The sequence below is a fragment of the Xiphophorus maculatus genome, chromosome 9, assembly GCF_002775205.1.
Source record: "Xiphophorus maculatus strain JP 163 A chromosome 9, X_maculatus-5.0-male, whole genome shotgun sequence".
Lineage (NCBI taxonomy): Eukaryota > Metazoa > Chordata > Actinopteri > Cyprinodontiformes > Poeciliidae > Xiphophorus > Xiphophorus maculatus.
This window is the reverse complement of record NC_036451.1, coordinates 18346353-18366061: the sequence shown is the minus strand read 5'-3', so window position 1 is coordinate 18366061 and position 19709 is coordinate 18346353. Positions and strand designations below refer to the sequence as shown.

The window sequence follows — 19709 nt, the reverse complement described above, 5'->3', positions numbered from 1 at the left end:
GAATGTTTTTTTTAATTGCTTTAAATAATTTTTGTGTTTTTTATAGATCATCAAGAGAAAAAGGAGGAGAGTGACATACTTGCATGGGCTTGTGTGGACCTCCATGCATTCAAAGCTGTCAAAGAGACAACCAAGGTTGTCACACTCCTTGTCACACTGTCCGTTCTTAAAGAGATCCCAGCAGGGAACACTGGCTGTGCAGTTGAACCACGGCTGCGGCCAGCTGAGCGAGCAATCGCCTCCATCCCACTGGCATTCATGGTTGTTGCATTGCTCGTCACACACGTTATCCCCTAGTCGTACCTCACACTGTACGTAAGGGCATCTCAGAGGCCCAGGCACTTTGTTCTCACAGAATCGTCCGAAGAAGTTGTCGGGACACCGGCAGCTGTGCTGAAATGGGTTGGACGGGTCTTTGACACAGACTCCTCCGTTCTGGCAGGGCACTGAGCACATCTGCTCCTTCTCACAGTGTGACCCACTGAAGCCTGGCTGGCACTGGCAATAAAGTTGTCCTACTGGTGACTTCATGCAGCGGCCGCCGTTTTGGCAGCTCAATCTTGCACAGTTGAAATCCTCTATTTCACCACAGCTGAATCCAGAAAAGCCCTGTGAAACACAGTGTTACCGCTGAGTTATTATACTGATATTTCATAGGCTCAGAAAGCACCGAATAAGCTTGTAGATTATTTTCCAATGACTGCCACTAGCTGGTCCTACAAAAGAGATTCTACTTTACCTGAGCCATGGTTTAGTCCTCTGAAGCAAGCATGAAAATATAGAGGCAGCAAGAAGTTAGGGTAGACAAACAAAAGTTGTTAGTAAAAAGAGAGAGAATGACAAATAGCAGCAAAAGAAAAGAAAATAGCTGACAGCATTGTCACCTTTAGCCTGAACTCATGATACCCAATCAGAAAGTAGTAGTGTTGCTAGGACTGAAACTATTATTCAGATTAATGGTGATGAATCGATTACTGAAAAATTCATCAATTAAATTAATAATAGATTAATCATTAACTGAAGAATATAGACTCTAAAAAGGCCATTTGCTGAAAGAACACACTTAAAGCAATAATTATGTCAAAACTGTCCAAAAATGTATACATTTTAAAACTGACATAAATATACATTTGTCTGTAAATATGTTCTACCCAAAACTCCACAAGTGACGTAGTTTTAGCTTCACCTGGTTCAAATTTTGCTCAATAAATCTATTAAATATCTTTTGTAATCCAACTATTATCAGTTCATCCAATATCAGTAATCAACAGATCAGCTCTACACTGTATCAAAAAGACCTGATTTCTTCACATGCTGACCTTTTAGGCAGTTAAAATTGTTTAATTGCATGTTTAATATACTTCTAATATTGTACACAAAAGGCTTAAGCGGTAAAATGAAAAATCTGCAGAATATACCAATTTTTTATCCAATGAATTGTGAGAATAGTCAATAGGATAATTGATTACTAAAATAATCAGTTGCAGCCCTAAATGTTACATGAATGCAGGGTTCCTTTGATGAGGAGAAAACAGTGGTTAGAAATAATTATTTTAAGTTAAAAGACCATTTTTCTGTTGCCACCTTAAATACTTTATAGACAAAGCAAGCTAAAATGCACCAGTGCAAACTTTTAAGTACAGAGTAAAGATACTTATCTTAAGTTAGCTATGAAACAGATTTTAATATAGAATTTTTAGAATTCATGCAGAAATACTAAGAAAATAATAAAAAACCTTTTTGGTTTCTTAAAACAGAAAACTTTGAATTGTATTCAGTTAAATAAATTAGTTTACGAGCATTGAAAACTTGTAATATTTATATCGCACAATGATGGAAATAAAAGCAAAATTAAGAATGACTTACAGGGGGACATGTGCAGGTGTAGCCATGTACTGAGCTCATGTTCATGGTGCAAACGCCGCCATTACGGCACGGCTGCGACACACACAGATCCACCATCGATTCACAATGGCGACCTAAAGGAACAAGGAGGAAGAAGCAGACCCACGAGAAGGTTAAGAAATAATCAGCAACAAAAGGCAGAAAGGTCAATAGGGACTCGCGTGATGCTCTCACACCAACAACAGAAAATCGCTCTACTTGTGTACCACCAGTTTGAGCAGGTAAGATGCACGTACCTGTGTATCCAAGGCGACAGAGACACTGATAATCATTGACCAGCTCGATGCAGTCGAGGCTGCCAGCAGCACTGCAGGGTCCAGACTGGCATTCATTGACGTCGCCTTCGCAGTGTTCCCCAACGAACCCTGGAGGACAGGAGCAGGTGTAACGGCCCACGCCGTCAACACACTGTCCTCCGTTTCTGCAGCGCGGCTCAGAGGAGCCTGGGCTGGGGGCGCAGTCATCCTCGTTCACCTCACATTGGACTCCTGCAGAACAGCGAAAAGATCTTACTTCACACATGCACCATGTAAAGCAAATCTTTCAGAGAGGATTTTACACAAACTTCATGCCATCTGTACAGCCGAAATGTAAGAGTCAAAGCTCCAGACACCAGTAGAGGGTGGTGTGGTTGAACTTTTCTCCCATCACATTCAAACAGAAGAAATGAATACACATAAGATAAAAAAAATCCTAATAATATTAGTTGTAAGATAACCTATATAAAGACATAAGGCTTTCAAAAAAAGACACATAGCTGAAATCAGATATTTATGTACACTGTATTAATAGAAACAAAGTTTTTTTTCCCACTGTCTGACATTAAATCAGGCTAAATTTTTAGGTCAATTAAAATTAGAAAAATTATTTCTATTTACTAAATGGAATAATAATGAGTGCAATATTTTGTTTGTTTGGTTTTTTTTACTTTATTTTTTCAAATTCACAATTTTAGAAAACAAACTCTTAAATTTTGATTACAGTTTGCAAAAACACTCAGGGAACAATACTTTCACTTTCTAATGAGACTAAAACTAAAGTGTTTGGAAAAGATCTTTTTTAGCCTGAGAAATGTATGAAACCTTCTGATTTAAAAAAAAATGAATTCCCCTGCTCCTTATCCTGGGATTTAGCAAAAACAAATAATTCAGCTAATCCAAACAGACCTAAAACAATCAAGCAGGGTTTAGACCTACCATGTGTTCCTGATGGGCAGATGCATGTAAAGCGGTTGATGAGGTTGATACATCTTCCTCCGTTGAGGCAGGGCTTAGAGTGACATTCGTCAACGTCATACTCACAGTTCACTCCTTGGAAGCCTGATTTACACTGGATACAATGAAATGAGGTTTATTTACTTATTCATTCTTTTTTTTCACCCAACAACCACTTTCAGAGATGTGCAGAGAAAAAAAAAGAGGTATATACTCACTACACATTCGTATGTGCCCTGATAATCCTTGCATGTAGCGCCATTTCTACAGGGATTCGACTGGCACTCGTCCACCATCTCCTCACAGTAGCTGCCAGTGTATCCTGACTGGCACTTGCACTGATGGGAGTTCCCCACATTAACACAGTGACCCGCATTCTTACATACATGCTCCACTACCAAACCTGCAGTAATGTAGACAAGGACAGAAATGTTTAGAATATAACTTGGAACAATGATATTGAGCAGAAACATCAGATTTAAGATTTTCATAGAAAACGGGTAGTTCGCAGATAAAACAGTTGTTCATGTATAACACTGACATAAATTGCCATTTGTTTTGAAACTGAAATAATCCCTCACCGCTCCTGGCAGCATAGTCCTGACAGGACATGTTGGGGACATCACAGTAAAGTCCTGTCCACCCCATCTGACAGCGGCAGGTCCAGGATGTAGCTGTCTGAGAGCAGGTGCCACCGTTCTTACATTTCACCTGGTTGCACAGGTTTACATAGTTCTGCAGAAAAAAATAATAATAAAAGATCTTTTAAATGTAAAGATGACAGCACAAAGTAAACAAAAAATACCCAGACATCGAATATTTTGGAAAAAACTAATCATCCCTTTATAACTGACAAAATATCAGCTGATTCATCATCCAAACAAAAACTGAACAAACATTTCTCATATTACACCCTAACCATCACTGTAATATCTTAAATTCAACAAAACATTCATTTTTTTTGTTATTCTCAGCACTGAAGCTAAAGTTTTTGCAGAACCTCATTTTCAAACAAAGCACTTTACCTGACAGTTCTGTCCGCTGTATCCCACAGGACAGGTGCAGCGGTAAGTCCCCAGGCCGTCTGTGCAAGTGCCTCCGTTTTTACAGGGCTGGGAATCACATTCGTTGTGCTCAAACTCACAGAACGTTCCATAAAAACCATGCCGGCAACGGCAGGAAAAGGTATTAATGTCATCAATGCAAGTTCCGTTATTGAGGCAGGAGCTGGGGAGAAAAATAACAGGAAAGTCATGTTTTCTTAAATATGAATTTAGTGTAAATTTGATGTCTGTGAAGGATTAACAGCAGAAAATTTCTTCTCTATCGTAACATCCCTTTTGTATGGATAAAAAGTTCATCAACTGGCTCACCTCTCTGTGCATTCAAGGATGTTGTGTTCACACTGGATTCCATTGAAGCCCGGCAGGCACCTGCACACGAAGCTGTTCACGTAGTCACGGCAGACGCCTCCATTCCTGCAGGGCTCGCTGGCGCATTCATTCACATCAGTCTCACAGCGATCACCTTCAAAACCCGCGCGGCAATCACAGGAGAAACTCGCCACTTTGTCCACACAATGGCCTCCATTCAGGCAGGGGTCTAGTCAGGGCAGAATAAGGGAAATAGAGGTGATTTATGACAAAAATTATCATTTAAATACAATATAGAATTCACTTCAGCCTTCAATTATCCCTTCAGAAGGCCCAGCAATATCCTTATGCTACTTTTGCTGTATTAAAAGGCTATTGTTTTTCCTAAAAAACAACTTTGTAGTACAGTAAACAAAACAGCCTTAAAAGGTTTGAAACATTCATAAATATGATAGTTAATAAAAATGTGTTGTTTAGATTCAAGTAATTTTGAAGGTCTGTTTAAATTGACAAAAATATCAGTAAATAATGTTTACAACACTTTTTTGGAATCCTAAATCTTTTGTCCTCTTTCTTAGAATTTAAAAAACATTTTTCATCCTACATGTATGATGCACTTGCTTCAGTTTTCTGCACGCAACATTAAAAGAGAAATTACCAGTACAAGTTTTATTTAGGTAACTGTGCAAATGAGGGGAATACATTAGCTTGAGTGAAACTCACTTGGTGAGCAGTCATCTACATTTATCTGACAGTTGTGTCCACTATATCCAAGTTGACATTGACACATGTAGCTTCCTGCGGTGTTAATGCAGCGGCCACCGTTCAGGCAGGGGTTCTTCATGCATTCGTTCACGTCTTCATTGCAGAGTTTTCCTATTTATATAAATAAACTCCATTAGCAAAGCCAGCAGCATTTAAGTTGTGCACCACATCACATGTCTGTCTCAGACAGGTACCTTTCCAGCCAGAGCGACATCGGCAGGTAAAAGAGGTGTAATCTTGAGACGGGAGGCAAACCCCTCCCCTCTCACATGGATGAGAGGCACAGGGAACCTGCTCCACCTCACAGTGTTTTCCTATTGTGGCACAAAATATGTACAATCAAACACTTTTCACACAATAATAAAGAAGCTCAAGCTGCCTCATGTGCTTCTGACAAAGCTTGGATTTACATGGTGATGTAAATGTAACATTTCTAACCTGTGAATGGAGGATTACACTGACACGTGTAACTGTTGATTCCATCTCTACAAAAGCCGTGGTTCAGACATGGCCCTGATGCACACTCATCTATGTTCTTCTCACAGTTGACCCCTAATGAGGCAAGAAATAATTCTGCTCAGCTTCGCATCTCCTTGTAGTCACCGTTTTAGAAGAATGCTTTCATCTAACAACTACTTTATAAAGCCTTCATTGACTATCCTGAAATACACACTGGTTAATGGGAACATCATTCCCAGGTTCCAGGAAAGTAAAATTTGCCTAATCAATTCATAGCTCTACCTCTGAATCCTTGTTTGCAATGACAGGTGTAGCCATTGAGCAGATCCTGGCAGATGGCCCCATTTAAGCATGGATTCGGCTGACACTCGTTCTTCTGCTGTTCACAGTGTTGCCCGACCCAACCGGGCTTACACTCACATCGGTACCTTGATGAGAGAAAAAAACAATAATTCAGACTGTGAAGTCAGTTAAAGGCATCTGTTATCTGTTTCCTTAGCTACTAGTCTGATTACCATGCGTGAATATAAAGTCAGTTTAATGCAAAAATATTGAAAGTTTAAGAAACAGATTGCTATTTGAATCAATAGTACGAAAAGGTGCAATCAAAACATCTAGACAAGATGGGCTGATGGTAGCTAACAGACTGTTCCTTTAGGTGGGACAGACTCATTGTTCAAGTTTCGTCATGTCCACAGTCAAGACATCCAGGTCATTAAATAACGACAAATGATGATGACATTAATTTGAAATTTATAAATATGTTTTTACAACTGTTGTTTTTGTTTGCAAGAACAACCAACAAGATGAACAGAACTTCAAAAATTGTCAGAAAATCAGTTTCGACATTGGTTTTTAAAAATGAATATTAACTAGAATAAAGAAAACAGACAGTAAATTAAGAATAGAATAAGCAAATTAATCCCTAATTATAAAAAATGACCAGATTACAGGAATATTATTCACTACTTAAATGACTTCAGATGGCAACTGGATGCACTTGGATAAAATAAACTGAATCTGTCTCTTGATCTCAATATGAGGAGAAGAGTCTGAATACATGTTCAGGCTGTTGTAATTAATATTTTAAAAAAGTTTATTATAATTTAGTAAATGCAATTTACTCTTATTTCTGCTTTCAATCAATCATTACTTTCAGACATAATTTCCAAAGGGAAGATTTATCATGTGTAAAAGGAGCATATAACGCAACTATAACATTTACAACAAGCAGAAAGCAAATATTAATTTAGTGTACAACTAATGTTCCTATTGACACTGAAGCCCAGGAATCAGTGGTTTTGAGTACCCGTGTTGCTGCTCGATGCAATCTCCTTGTACACAAGGCTGGGAAGCACAGTGATCAGTTCCTGAAAGGCAGAACGGGCCGTAGGTGCCGGGTGGGCACAGGCACTGGAACCCATTCACTATGTCCACACAGGTTCCCCCACTCATGCATGGGTTTGAGTTACACTCATTGATGTTGACCTCACACTGATCTCCTGTTGAAGAGTTATTCAGGTGTAAGTCATACTGAAAAGTTCAGTAACATACTCGGACTAAAACTAAATTGATTATTATTAGGGATTTTACTCAGGCACAGAGCAAACACATACCTGTGTATCCAGGGGAACACACACATTTGTACTCATTGATGCCATCTTGGCACTCTCCGTGCTTACAAGGGTTGCTGGCACAGTCGTTCTCATTGATCTCACAGTTCACACCTGAAGAGAAAAGAAATGCAAAGATGACAACAGTTTAACTAAGACATTACTGCTGTTACTGCAAAAGCTTCATGTTGATTGGCCGATAACCAACGCAAATAAAGGTTGGAGTTCGAGAAAACACTAAAAATCTTACTGTGGAAACAGACTTTATCTAAGATTACACCACTAGAGGGCGTTGGACTCAAAGTAAAGCGCATTTAGCAAGACCTTATAAAAGGAGAACTGAGACAGACTAAGTAGCACACAGGAATGTTGCAAGCACAACATAAGTGCTTAACATTATTAAAATGCTTACTAAAGGTGAAGTGAGAAATGGGATAGAGAAAGAAGGGGACGGCACAGCAGAGAGGAAGTGGAGCATAAAATCTAATAGGGTGACCTAACACTAGGCTTAGTGAAAACAGCACCAGTTTTAATGGTGCTACTGAACCCAATAATCCATACAGCTTTTACATTGGTGGCACTTGTTTCAAGCAACAGACATTTAGATTTCTAAACATCCAACATGCACCACAAAGTTTTGAGTTCTCCAACAACAAATTGGAAACACATTTTCACAAAGTTAGCGTTTAAGAAAGTTCTCCATTAAACTGTTCAACATAGAATGCCTGAAGTGAATTTGTGCATGTGAGCTTTAAATGGAGAGAAATATATTATATACTTAGTGACAATAGGACTTTCATCAATGTTTTCTATGCTTAAGGATTAATAACCCACTAAATTCTACTAGCTTTTTTCTAACAAAGATGACACAAAGCATCTAATTACAACTCTTACTGCTATAAAGATAATCAAGGATTTGGTGTGGATTTGGGCAAATAATGTTTAAAATACCTTCATTTTAACAAGAAAATGTGATGCTATATTAACTACAAACCTTACTTAAATGCCAACAATAAAGAATTTAGGGTCATAAAAACTAACCAATACTTAAAGTATTAAACATTAATAAATCAGAATATGCATTTCCCTTGGTTTTCAAAGTACATAAGTAATTGAAAAAAACCCAAACATTTTTGACACAAAAGAGTCTTGTGCAGCAAACAGCTAATAGTACTGTTTGGCAGTCTGACTGGCAGAAAACCAGCAGGTAAAGCTGGGAAGCATCTTCCTCCACACTATCAGGGCCGGCATTCCTCAGGGCTGTGCCCTCTCACCACTCTTCTTTTATCCCTTCAAAAAGGACTACACCTCTGTGGTGTAATCTGTAAAACTCCCAAAGTTTCGAGAGGACTCCACTGTTAGTGGTGTGACGGTGATGAGTCTGCATACATACGGGAAAGAGATGGATCTACTGGTCCACTTGTGCAGTCAAAACCACCTGGAGCTTAACCCTCTTAGGTCAGTAGAGATGATGATGGACTTCTGGTGAATATTCCCCACTCTCTGTCCTCTCAACAACAATATGTCTACAACAGATCACTTCCATATCCTAGGATCCATCCTCACGCACAAATACTGTTCAGAAGAAGGCCCAGCAAAGACAGTACTTCCTGTGACAACCTAAGACCCACCATCCAGGTCTTGTACAGGTTGAGGGTAAGGAAAAGAGCAACTAAACACTCTGCAGACCCCAAACAGCACTACATCGCACCGTCTGTAAAGCTGTGGCAGAGACAGTTTCTTCCTCCAGACTGTTTCTCTGATGAACAATTAACAGTGAAAGTACCCACATGCCTTGCATATTCACACTAACCCAACCATGTCTTCCACTTTTGTAAAAACACTGTATGTACACAAAATCACCTTTCATATACTCATATCTAAAATGTCTTCACTGAGGAAAAAGTGGAAGTCAAAATCAAATTCCTCATTTGTATTCACCAACTTGGGGAATAAAGCTGATTCTGAATAAGTAAAGGTAGCTTTTTCTAACAAAAACAAGATATTCGGTAACTGTTCAAATGGGCCAATCACTTACCTGAGGTTCCTGATGGACAGTTACACTGGTACGCATCAACCAAGTCAATGCAGCGCCCTCGATTTTGGCACGGGTTGCTGAGGCACTCCTGGACCTGGATGTTGCAGATGGCGCCAGTGTAGCCAGGGTAGCACTCACAAGAGTAGGTGGCAATGCCATCCTTACACACACCGTGATGACAAGGTGGTGGATGGCATTCATTGATGTTCTCCTCACAAAGCACACCAGCGAAGCCTATGAAGAAAAGTTCTTGTTAAAGTGAAGACACAAGGGATTGAAATAGTTTTTCAACTGAAGCCAAACGTGATATTCGCCTTCACCTTCTGCACATTCACAATCATATTGATTGGGTCGATCGATACACTTGGCTCCATTTAAACAAGGCGTACTGGAGCACTCATCTATGTCTATTTGGCACATATCTCCGCTGAAACCTGAGGACATTTTATAGAAAAACAAGTTGAAGTAAGCAATGTACTAAGCAAATTCTAGAAGACTTGGATCTGTCAGAGAAATAAGTGAAAACAGGTTTGTGTCAAACTGACCTGCTGGGCATTGGCAAATGAAACGGCTGACCTGGTCCACACATTTACCCTGGTTCAGACAGGGAGAGCTCAAACACTCATTCACGTCAATCTCACAATGACTCCCCTCAAATCCTGTAGGTATTAGGAGAAGCAAAAAATAATAATTATGTGAGTGGATTTACATCAAGCTGGCCCCAAAATAGGCACAAAAACAAACAAAAATACTGTATTTTTTCTTATTAGTTTTTCCTTATTTCTTTTTTAAATGAACCACTCCACCTGTATCACTTTACTATTCCAAACAAAATGAAAGTGGCTTCATTGCGTTTAGTAATATAACCAAGTTAAAAGTACTATCTTGGCAGACTTATGTTGTCTGGATGATTTCTAAGCAAAAATATGAAAATGCTTTAAAAGTCACAAAACATTGCAGATTTTGTTGATTCCTTTAAAATCAGCTTAGGACACTTTTATTCAGACAAAGCTTTTAGTTAAATGTTCTACTTCTTGTTTTTATCAGTTGTTCTTACTGTCTTAAGGCCACATCAGAATCTCCATAAACCACCCTGTGATTTTATCTATGAAAGGTGTAGCATAAATAAAGTTGCCTTGCTTTATTACTTACAAACAAAAACAAAGTCTGACTATTTGAAAAAGCTTCATTTAAGGTTTCTTTTTGAATTTGTGTGGTAATTTTCAGCTTCTTAAGAAGTTACCGGGCATGCAGATACAGGTGTATTCCCCGATGCGATCCAGACATGTGCCATCATTCAGGCAGGGGTTGGAGGCACATTCATTGACATCTTGTTCACACCGAGGCCCTGAGTAACCTTTGACACAGTTACAAGTGAAGGAGCCATCAGTGTTCACACACTGACCGCCATGCTCACATGGGTTAGGACCTGTTAATGAAAGAAAAAAAACAATTAAAACCACACAGAAAAACAAAGAGCAGAAAGCTAAACAGGAAAATATTTCCAGACGCTGTCTCACCAATGCTGCATTCATCTCTGTCTCTGTTGCAGGTATTGCCTATATATCCCGGTGGACAGTTACAGTTAAACATCCCAGTGATGGGGTTGGTGTCGCAATGTGAGCCCTCTCTGCAGGGGTTACTGATGCAGGCATCGTCTCTGTGGCAGAGCAAACCTGACAAAAACAACATGTTAGAAACATTTAGTACAAATTGTCTATGTGAAGAAGAAAACAACAAAACTTTTGAAACGACTGTTGAAATAACTGCCTGTGATTTAATGGGGCTTTTGCACAGAAACATCCTGCATTGTTTTTAAGGTTAAACTCCAAAAAAAATGAGCCATCAGTTAAGATCACAAAGATGTAAGTATACACTGCGTTATGTAATTTCTCTATTTGGCATGGGCTGGTCGCCAGTATCAAAGTTATCACACAAGGTTCTGTAGTGATGCATCTGCATCTCCTCTGAATGAAACAAGGCTTATGACTTGATTACAGAAGGACAAATTTGGAAAGAAAGACAGGGGCTGTCATGGTGCGAAAACTATAAGAGTGCAATCTATCACTCTAAATGTGTATAAAAACTAAAGTTTTCAAACTACAAGTGAAAGATCTGCTGAGCAACCGACTTACCAGGACCTACCAGAGTAGATAACCTAATTAATTAACTAATCATTGATTCAGACTGGATTTTAGATAAAGTTTGGCTGCATAATTGTTCTGTTAAATGTATAGTATGTTGATTTATCTCTACTTTTAGGCTTTAGCTTCTGTGTTTTTGTTTTTATGCTTGTTACTATTGTAAAGCATACTGCTGTTTGCAATTTCTATGTAAGCAAAGTTTACGTACTTAGTTACTTTACTAACATTGCCTTCTCAAACCTTTGTTCCTCAATAAAGAGGGAACAGTAAAACAGAGCACAATATTTAGTCATTTTGGTTAAGCCTAAATCAATAATAAAATATTAAATAAATGGTCTAGATAAAATCATAAATGTAATGACAAATATTTCACACTATTCTAGATGCAAGAGGAGAAATTAATTTCTGTTTGAAATGTATGAATGTATGTATGAATGTAGCTCATGTTATACATTATATAGAGATACTTTTGATGTTTTTTATAGGTCCATGCCTAATTTCAAAGCAGTGTCATCAGTTTTCTAAATTAATAACTATAACTGTGTTTATTGGTTCCACTAAATAGACAGGAATACTATTTCAACAATATCTCCAAGAAAAAAAGGAAAAATAAAATCAGTATCAAGTTGAAGTGACAGAATACTCTTTTCAAAGGAAGAGTGAAAATCCATATCAAAGTATTTCTTTCACTGTCTTCTTAATATAACACACCTGTCTTTCCTGGGGGACAGACACAGATAAAAGACGCAACACGGTCGATACAAGTGGAGCCCTGGCTGCATGCGGCTGTCGAGCAGTCATCGATGTTCTCAGAGCAGTCGGGGCCGCTCCAACCGTTGACGCACACGCAGACGTAGCCACCGATCAAGTTGCTACATGTACCGCCATTCTGGCAAGTATTTGGCTGCAGCCGACACTCGTCCACATCCTCTGTGCAATGCTGACCTGTGGATGGGAAATGAACACAGAAGAAGACGTGTTAAAATAACACTCTGGGTACCAGCTTTCATCATAACTGAGGTAAGTCGATTTCTGGTGAAACAGCATAACCCACTTCCAGAAGGAAGTCACTTTGGACAGAGATTGAAAATATATAATAATTGAACTTTCCCACAGTGTCCAACTTTCTATTAGATATTTATTCCTTTGATTGTGTTTCTGCAGGCTAGTTTTAAACTCATGACAGGCACTTGAAAACAGATTCAGATATATAATTTTTTTTTTTTTTTTTTTTACCAACATGTTTCATTCAGAATATCTTTGTACAGATATTTTAAATTACTACAAATGTATAGTTTTAAATAAATATTTAAAGCCATGAGCCAAAAGTACATGTCAAGTCACAGACCAGACCTAGGAATGAGATTAATTTAATCCCAACTACAGATAAACATAAGATTCTCTTACCAGTCCACTCTGGAGGACACTGACAGTTGTAGGTATTGACTCCATCTATGCATGTTCCTCCATTGGCACACTGATGGCCAGGACAGTCGTCAATGTTGTTCTCACAGTTAGTTCCATTAAAACCTGGGATTAATGAAATACAGTCATTTATAAAGATGTGGCGCACATCGATTCAATGGTGTGTCCATGAAGACAAAAAAACAACTGTTTTGAACATCGATTTTAGAATAAAGTATGTCCTGGTGCAGTATAAACCGTACAGGAGTGTGTTTGCTGTTTCCACAAGCTAAATGTAACAGGCTGCTATGTGGCTAATACAACAAAGATCAAGATCAAACTGTTTGCACTGCAAACAGCACAGAGTAACAATTAAAACATTCAAATATGACTGTTATTTTTTCATAAATACCAATTATAGTGTAACAGTTTTTAGTTTTTTCTTCCAATGTTTACATCTCAATAAGAGTGTGGTGGCAGATGTGCTAGGATACAAACTTAATGGTCCTACCTGGAAGGCAGTGGCATGAGTAGGTGGTTTCAGAGGTCTGGTGGCAGGTGCCTCCGTTTAGACATGGCGAAGGTGAGCAGGGGATGTATGAACTCTCACAGTGAAGACCCGTGAAGCCTGGCTTACAGACACACCTGTAGCAAAAGCACAGATCACTTCATTCAATAAACTCCTTCAAACTCAGTATAATCTGTCTTCTATTCCTTCAAGAAAAAACATGTGGAAGTAGCGACGTTTTTCACGTGATCACTGGAAACTCACTTGTAAGAGCCAGGGGTGTTGACACACTCGCCTTCATTCTGGCAGGGAGAGGGTGTGTCTGCACATTCATTTGTATCATTAAGGCAGCGCGGACCATGGTAGCCGGTGAGACATGAACAGGTGTAGCTGCCACCAGGCAGAGAGCTGCACCTTCCTCCATTGGCACAGGGACTGGAGAGACAGCTGTCCTCATGCTCACAGCGTGGACCTGGAAATTGGGGAAAAAAACGTAAAAAAGCGCTAAACATTGGTGCTTTAGCTGTCATTGGTCTCGTTAGAAAAAGTGACACTCTACAGATGTTGAGGGATTAGACATCAAATCTGCATACAGTTCCTCAGGCTTAAAGGGGCTGTATTATGGATTTTCCAGGCACATGATACCATTTTACGGCACAATCACATAATTATGTTACCTTCAGTTGTTTTAAAATGTGTCAAAGCAACACTTTAGTTATGTCTTTCATCATGGGATAAAATTATAAGATTATGTAAAGCTCAAAAAGTCGATTTTGCATATCACCCCTCCTGCCATTAAACTCATTTTCAAAGAGATAGATGGGAAAGCGCTTTCTACCTGAGTAAATAGTCCATTAATTAAGAGGCAATGTCACATTGTTAGACTTGTGCTGCTCTATAATAAGCAGAACAACAAAAAAAATACAATTTTCTGTACAACAAACATGTTTATTTGAAAATTATAAACATAAGATTCAAATTTATTGGCTCAAATTTGGCTCAAATTTATTCCATATTGCCATATTGAGTTCTCCAATTCTGCTGGAGAACTCTAAGCAATCAAGAAATGTTTATTTACTATATTATTGTTAAGTTAATTATTACAGCTGTAAATATATGTCATATTGTTACAGCAGTAGTGGGAGTAATTATTTTTTTATTTGATGTGAAAGTTTACATGTATTGTGGTACAAAAGGCTGTCATAGAGTCATCTGTGGCCCCTGACTAATTTGTACCCATTAGTATGTTCTAGATTTCTCAGTAACTTTGTATTGAGGTAATAGGTTGGTGAAAGTGGTGAAGATGGACAAATTATGAGAGTGTGTGCTTTGATGGGGTCTAATGCAAAAGAAAGTCAGATTTTTTCAGCCAGATATTAAGCGTAGTGATGACTCAACAGTGTGACATTAAAGGGGAAAAAGGCAATGGATTAGGCAATCAGAGCAGTTTCAAAATGTTTGATGGAATTTCCTGAACTGAATCTTTGCTAATAAAGCCCTTTTTCACTTCATAAACTCCCTTCTTCTTGTGACACTTCCAAAAAAAAAAACACAGCTGAAACAATATAGGGAAGTTATCCTTATGATACGAGCAATGCCTCTGTCAGCAAATTAAAAACCATTAGTCCAGAATGAACTGCTTTAAAACTTCAGAAGCAACAAAAACTGAACAAAAATAGACAGCTGGGTTATCTTTCCTTGTATCAAATAATTCTGGGAAGTGATGAAAGAGCTGATTAAACATCATCTCACCTGTCCATCCTCTGGTGCACTCACACTTGTACTTGACAAGGGACAGCAGGGTACAGACCCCCTTGTTGGCGCATGGGTTGTTTGGATAACACGTGGAGTTTTGGGGAGTTTGGCAGCGCTGTCCGGTGTAGCCAAGAGGGCAGGTGCAGGAGGCGCTACCAGGAACAGGAACCCCAGCTGACATGGACACAGAACAGTTCCCCCCATTCAGGCAGTATCCTGGTTGACAAGGGTCCTTGTGCTGACAGTACTCTCCCAAATAACCTGGAGCACACCTGTATACACAGAGATAAAAAACATAGAAATTATCAATCAAACGGACAAAATCACAAAGGAATTAAAGCTAACCAGCACTCGGTGCAGACAATGCAACAAGAAAGCATGAATTGAAGTAGCAGACAATCATGTGTGTGCTTTAAAGAGACGCAAACAGACAAAACAAGAGTGAGTTTCAGTGAGGTGGATGTAGGACACCACATCAGACAACTGCTGCCAAATGCTGCAAGTATCATCTGCAAAACAAATCCTGTTCTAAAACACACATCAAAGAGCACCAGTGAATACTTGTGTCTAATTACTCTCTTTACACATACTGCTCTTTAGGCTGCTATAAAGTGGCCTAAAGAGCAGTATGTGGGAAACCACATCCCTCTAGGAGAGTTAGAAAGAAAGTGGTGTTCAGTTAGTTCAAATATTTAAGGGGTAAATGATTTTGCTTATTAAAAGTCTTCTTATGTTTGTTTAAATGGTTTGTATTTTGCTATACAAAGTTAATTCAAACCCCTATGCCTGAAGAAACTGACAGGCATAGGTACCCTAACCCAAAAATTGCAACAGGTAGTATTTTGAATTCAGAGCTGTTGCCCCAAGAACCCCTCTTAGAGAAACTAGGGAAGCAGAGTTCTGTGAAAGGGTTAAATCTAGGTCATTGATGACAAGGAGAAGTTGAAAAGCAGAAGGATGTGGAGTAAGGCTATATGGAAGTTGTTGTATGTGCCTGGCAGAAACTGTAAACAACAAGAAGACATTTCCGAAGAGTGATCGGGCAGCAGCATGGATCTTAACATTAACACTTCATAGCAAATTTCTCACCACAACGTATTTTGCTCAACCTAAAAAAATCTTGTCTTTTACTCTTTACAGCTTACAAAATCACATTCGTCATCCTTTTTGGTTCGATTTTGCTCTTTTTCAGTAAAGTGATTCATCCACATGTAGGGCAGCGTGGAGACATTTATAATATTGCCCAATGTGTCCACCAGGGATCTTATCTGAGACAATGTTCCCTTTGTGACTTTCTATTCCTCTGTTTTTTCACAGCTACTCCCACTCCCCACTCTCACTCATCACTTCTCTATGCGAGGCCGTTTTTGGTCATAGATAATACACTGTAAGTAACAAAAAATATCTGCAGTCAGGTAGTTTCCTTCGTGTGCTGCATAGATTCGTCATCTTTGTGTCGGCAGTGGCACATGGCAGACATGCTGTCTGGAGACCGTGGGCGACAGCGCGACCTGCTGCCTCTCTTTGAGGCCTCTAAACTTTCCTCCCTTGAGGAGCTGAGGTAATGAAATAGACGGCAGGCATACACATCGCAGGAACTAACACACACGTACACAAGGACACATTAACACGTAATTTTAAATCATTTTACAAATAAACAGGTTTATAAAATGTAAAAATAAATAAATAAATAATAATAATAATAATAATAATAATAATAAGGAAGAGAAGCCGAAAACAGGAGTGTAACGTTTAAATGAGGTAGTGGAGAAGAAAATTGTGTGAAATTCAATCTCACACTTAACTTATAGTTAGAAATTGCTGCTCCACCCCAAAGCAGCTTGAAGCTATTAGGTTGTAAGCGCATGAGAAAGGAGGGGAGCTATGAATCACGTCAAACCGAAGGCCCACAGATCGATCACATCCTAGAAGCTCCTGCCTGGTACCATGTGTGAGTCACCAGAAACATCTTCACAACAAACATCTGACACTGAAGTCCCAGTCTAAAGGAGCTTGTTTACAGATGAAATGCACAGACAGACACATAAACAGACCTAAAAAAAAAAAGTACAAAGCTATGTGGTTATTTTGATGGTTTTCAGTCTCTTTAGGCATGGATGCACAGATAAACCAGAAAGACAGTAATCAGATCATTTTTAATTAATCAGCTCTCAGTTATCAGCAGTTAAACTAGAAAGCACTTGTGCGAGTGCGTTCACTCATAAGGTCATTGTAAGAACATTCCTGGCAGAATAAGAAAGACGTGCACAGCTGCAAAACAAACCTATAATTGTAATAAAAAAAATTTTTTTTTTTTTTGAAGAAAACACTAAGTGTTTGGATAAAACAGTTAAAAAGTTAGGAAAAACACAACCATGTGGAAAAATATCACACCTCATTAAATATTATTTTCATCCATTAAACAAACCCTCAATGCCCTGATAGCTAGTGTTTCCCGCTTTGGCTGAAATCAATTCCATCTATGAGTTTCTGACATTGGTCAAGGCCCCGGTGGCACATCCGGCTTTGACTGGACCCTTTCAGTTTCTTACTTTTCAGCCAGTCCTTGATGAGTTCACTGGTATAAATTAGGTCATGTTGCAGGGTTCAGTTCTGCTCCAGCTTTTTTTTTCTTTAGCTTTTTGATAGATGGTCCTCAACCCTCAAATACAATGTAGATTTTCAAGGTAGATTTTATGCTGAACAAGTTCTCTTCCTTGGTGACTAAATGATTCAGTCTTAGACTTGTCTGTACGAAAAAGTTAAATGTGAGGTTTTTAGATTCTACAAACATGTACTTTCATGTCAACAATAGTAAGAGTCTGCTGTCGTGGTTGAGCTTTACTGGTTGTTCAGGTCCAACTATGTTGACATAAGCTGCTACAATCTTCCGTATGAACACCTCAGACAGCTCTTCCAATCTCACCATGAAGGTCACTCTTACTTCATCAGTCAGGAGCACATCAAACTGTGTGTCTGAGCTTTACTGGGCAAACCTCCTTCAAAACGCACAGTAACGACGTTCTAATCATGTGAATCTATTGTGAGAGGCCTGTTTGTGATTTTAGCCACTTTACATGGGAATAAACGTTTTGGTGTCCGAACTTATCCTTCATCAGAAATTTCATTACTTTGTTAGATTTTACTGAATGTTCTAGCCTTTTTCTTTACTTGTATTATTTTAATTTCACAGTTATGCTAAAATTAATATAAAATATCCATATGTCTAAACCTCTACAAGCTAACAAGCTAAGAAATAAAGCAAAATCCTAGAAAGCTTTATTTGTTTTGTGTCAAATATTTGGGACCTATAAATAATAATCCAAAGAACATCATAAGCAGTATTCATGGAAATATGATTTGAAAGTCTAAACAATTCCCTTGGAACGTAAATAGTGTTGTGAAGTCAGCACACAGGCAGACAAGATGATAAATTAGAGATGTGAAATCTTCAAAAACAGGACAAACTTCAAATTAGACACGGTCACACTCAATCTTCCCCATCTGTATCAGCTGGTCTGCAGCGCAACTCCTCCACAACACGAGTATTCAAGATGACACATAAACACACTTTCCTCCCCAGTCTGACTCCCCACTATAAACACAAATACAGCTTCATCACGATGTCACAACAAGACGGCCATCCTGGGAAATAAGCTCGCTCGTTTTTGTTCAGACCACCTCTGTGCCCTCTGTCCCAGAGTAATGACACGGCCTTCTGCCCTGCAACATAAATCACATTAGCAGACTGTCACAGAAAGAGCCCCATGTCCTGGTTAATACAAGGTTTACCTTTCATCACTTAAAACTTTTTTTTTTATTTTGGTTTTGTTTTTTTAAAGGTGGGAAACAGCCAAAATCTTCAAAGTAAGACAATACCACCTCATCAGACCTAATAAACTAAAATATTCTTTAAATCACTGGATTTGCTGGTGATTTATTGTGTATTTAATGAGGGTTTTTTAAGGAAGTAGAGCTCAATTGCTAAAACATCTGTTCTGGAGGTCTCTTTGAACTCAGTCCCACCTGTCAAGAATTAGTTGCCTGTCATGGATTTTTGTGAAAATTTAAAAGTGCTGACAGGAAAGATGCATGGTAGGCTCTATTAAAATTAAATCGCTGCTATCTAACCAGTGTTGACAGAGCTAAACGCAGTGGCGTCAGGAAGCGATACCCTGTCCTTCAGGTTTCGCAGCCAGATAGAGAGCTCATTATTAGCCGCTGGCTGTATCACCAGAGCCCGAGGCAAACAGACAAGGCTGTGCATGATTCACATTATTGTCAGGGAGTGGTGTCTCACAGAGGAAGCTCTAACCAAATACTCTGTCACATACTCTGTGGTTAAAAACAACACAGGACCCAATGTGATTATTTTGACAAATTTCTAAACACACAAAAAAGTCAAATATTTTCTCACAAATCATTAGTCAGAAACCTTTACAATACCTTTACTTTTATAAAACAGCCTGCCAGAGAAAGACTTTGCTACCTCAGTCATCTATGGCTTTCTTTGTTGTACTTCATGAGGACT

General features: G+C 38.8%; 1 protein-coding gene across 1 annotated transcript in view; it reads right to left on the bottom strand.

The window, feature by feature from the left end:
* Positions 1-19709, bottom strand: part of LOC102236471 (neurogenic locus notch homolog protein 2-like) — a 49868-nt gene that overhangs the window by 5668 nt on the left and 24491 nt on the right. Inside the window, exons 3-26 of the mRNA XM_023339811.1 lie at positions 15176-15450; positions 13688-13895; positions 13427-13560; positions 12919-13041; positions 12223-12456; positions 10888-11043; positions 10611-10796; positions 9913-10026; positions 9688-9801; positions 9368-9601; positions 7333-7443; positions 7026-7218; positions 5999-6144; positions 5696-5809; positions 5452-5571; positions 5216-5368; positions 4493-4721; positions 4145-4346; positions 3701-3854; positions 3338-3522; positions 3102-3234; positions 2142-2393; positions 1867-1979; positions 80-609 (exon numbers count right to left, since the gene is read on the bottom strand). Of these exons, the coding sequence (XP_023195579.1) occupies positions 80-609; positions 1867-1979; positions 2142-2393; positions 3102-3234; positions 3338-3522; positions 3701-3854; positions 4145-4346; positions 4493-4721; positions 5216-5368; positions 5452-5571; positions 5696-5809; positions 5999-6144; positions 7026-7218; positions 7333-7443; positions 9368-9601; positions 9688-9801; positions 9913-10026; positions 10611-10796; positions 10888-11043; positions 12223-12456; positions 12919-13041; positions 13427-13560; positions 13688-13895; positions 15176-15450 (4413 nt within the window). The remainder of the gene's footprint in view (positions 1-79; positions 610-1866; positions 1980-2141; positions 2394-3101; positions 3235-3337; positions 3523-3700; positions 3855-4144; positions 4347-4492; positions 4722-5215; positions 5369-5451; positions 5572-5695; positions 5810-5998; positions 6145-7025; positions 7219-7332; positions 7444-9367; positions 9602-9687; positions 9802-9912; positions 10027-10610; positions 10797-10887; positions 11044-12222; positions 12457-12918; positions 13042-13426; positions 13561-13687; positions 13896-15175; positions 15451-19709) is intronic.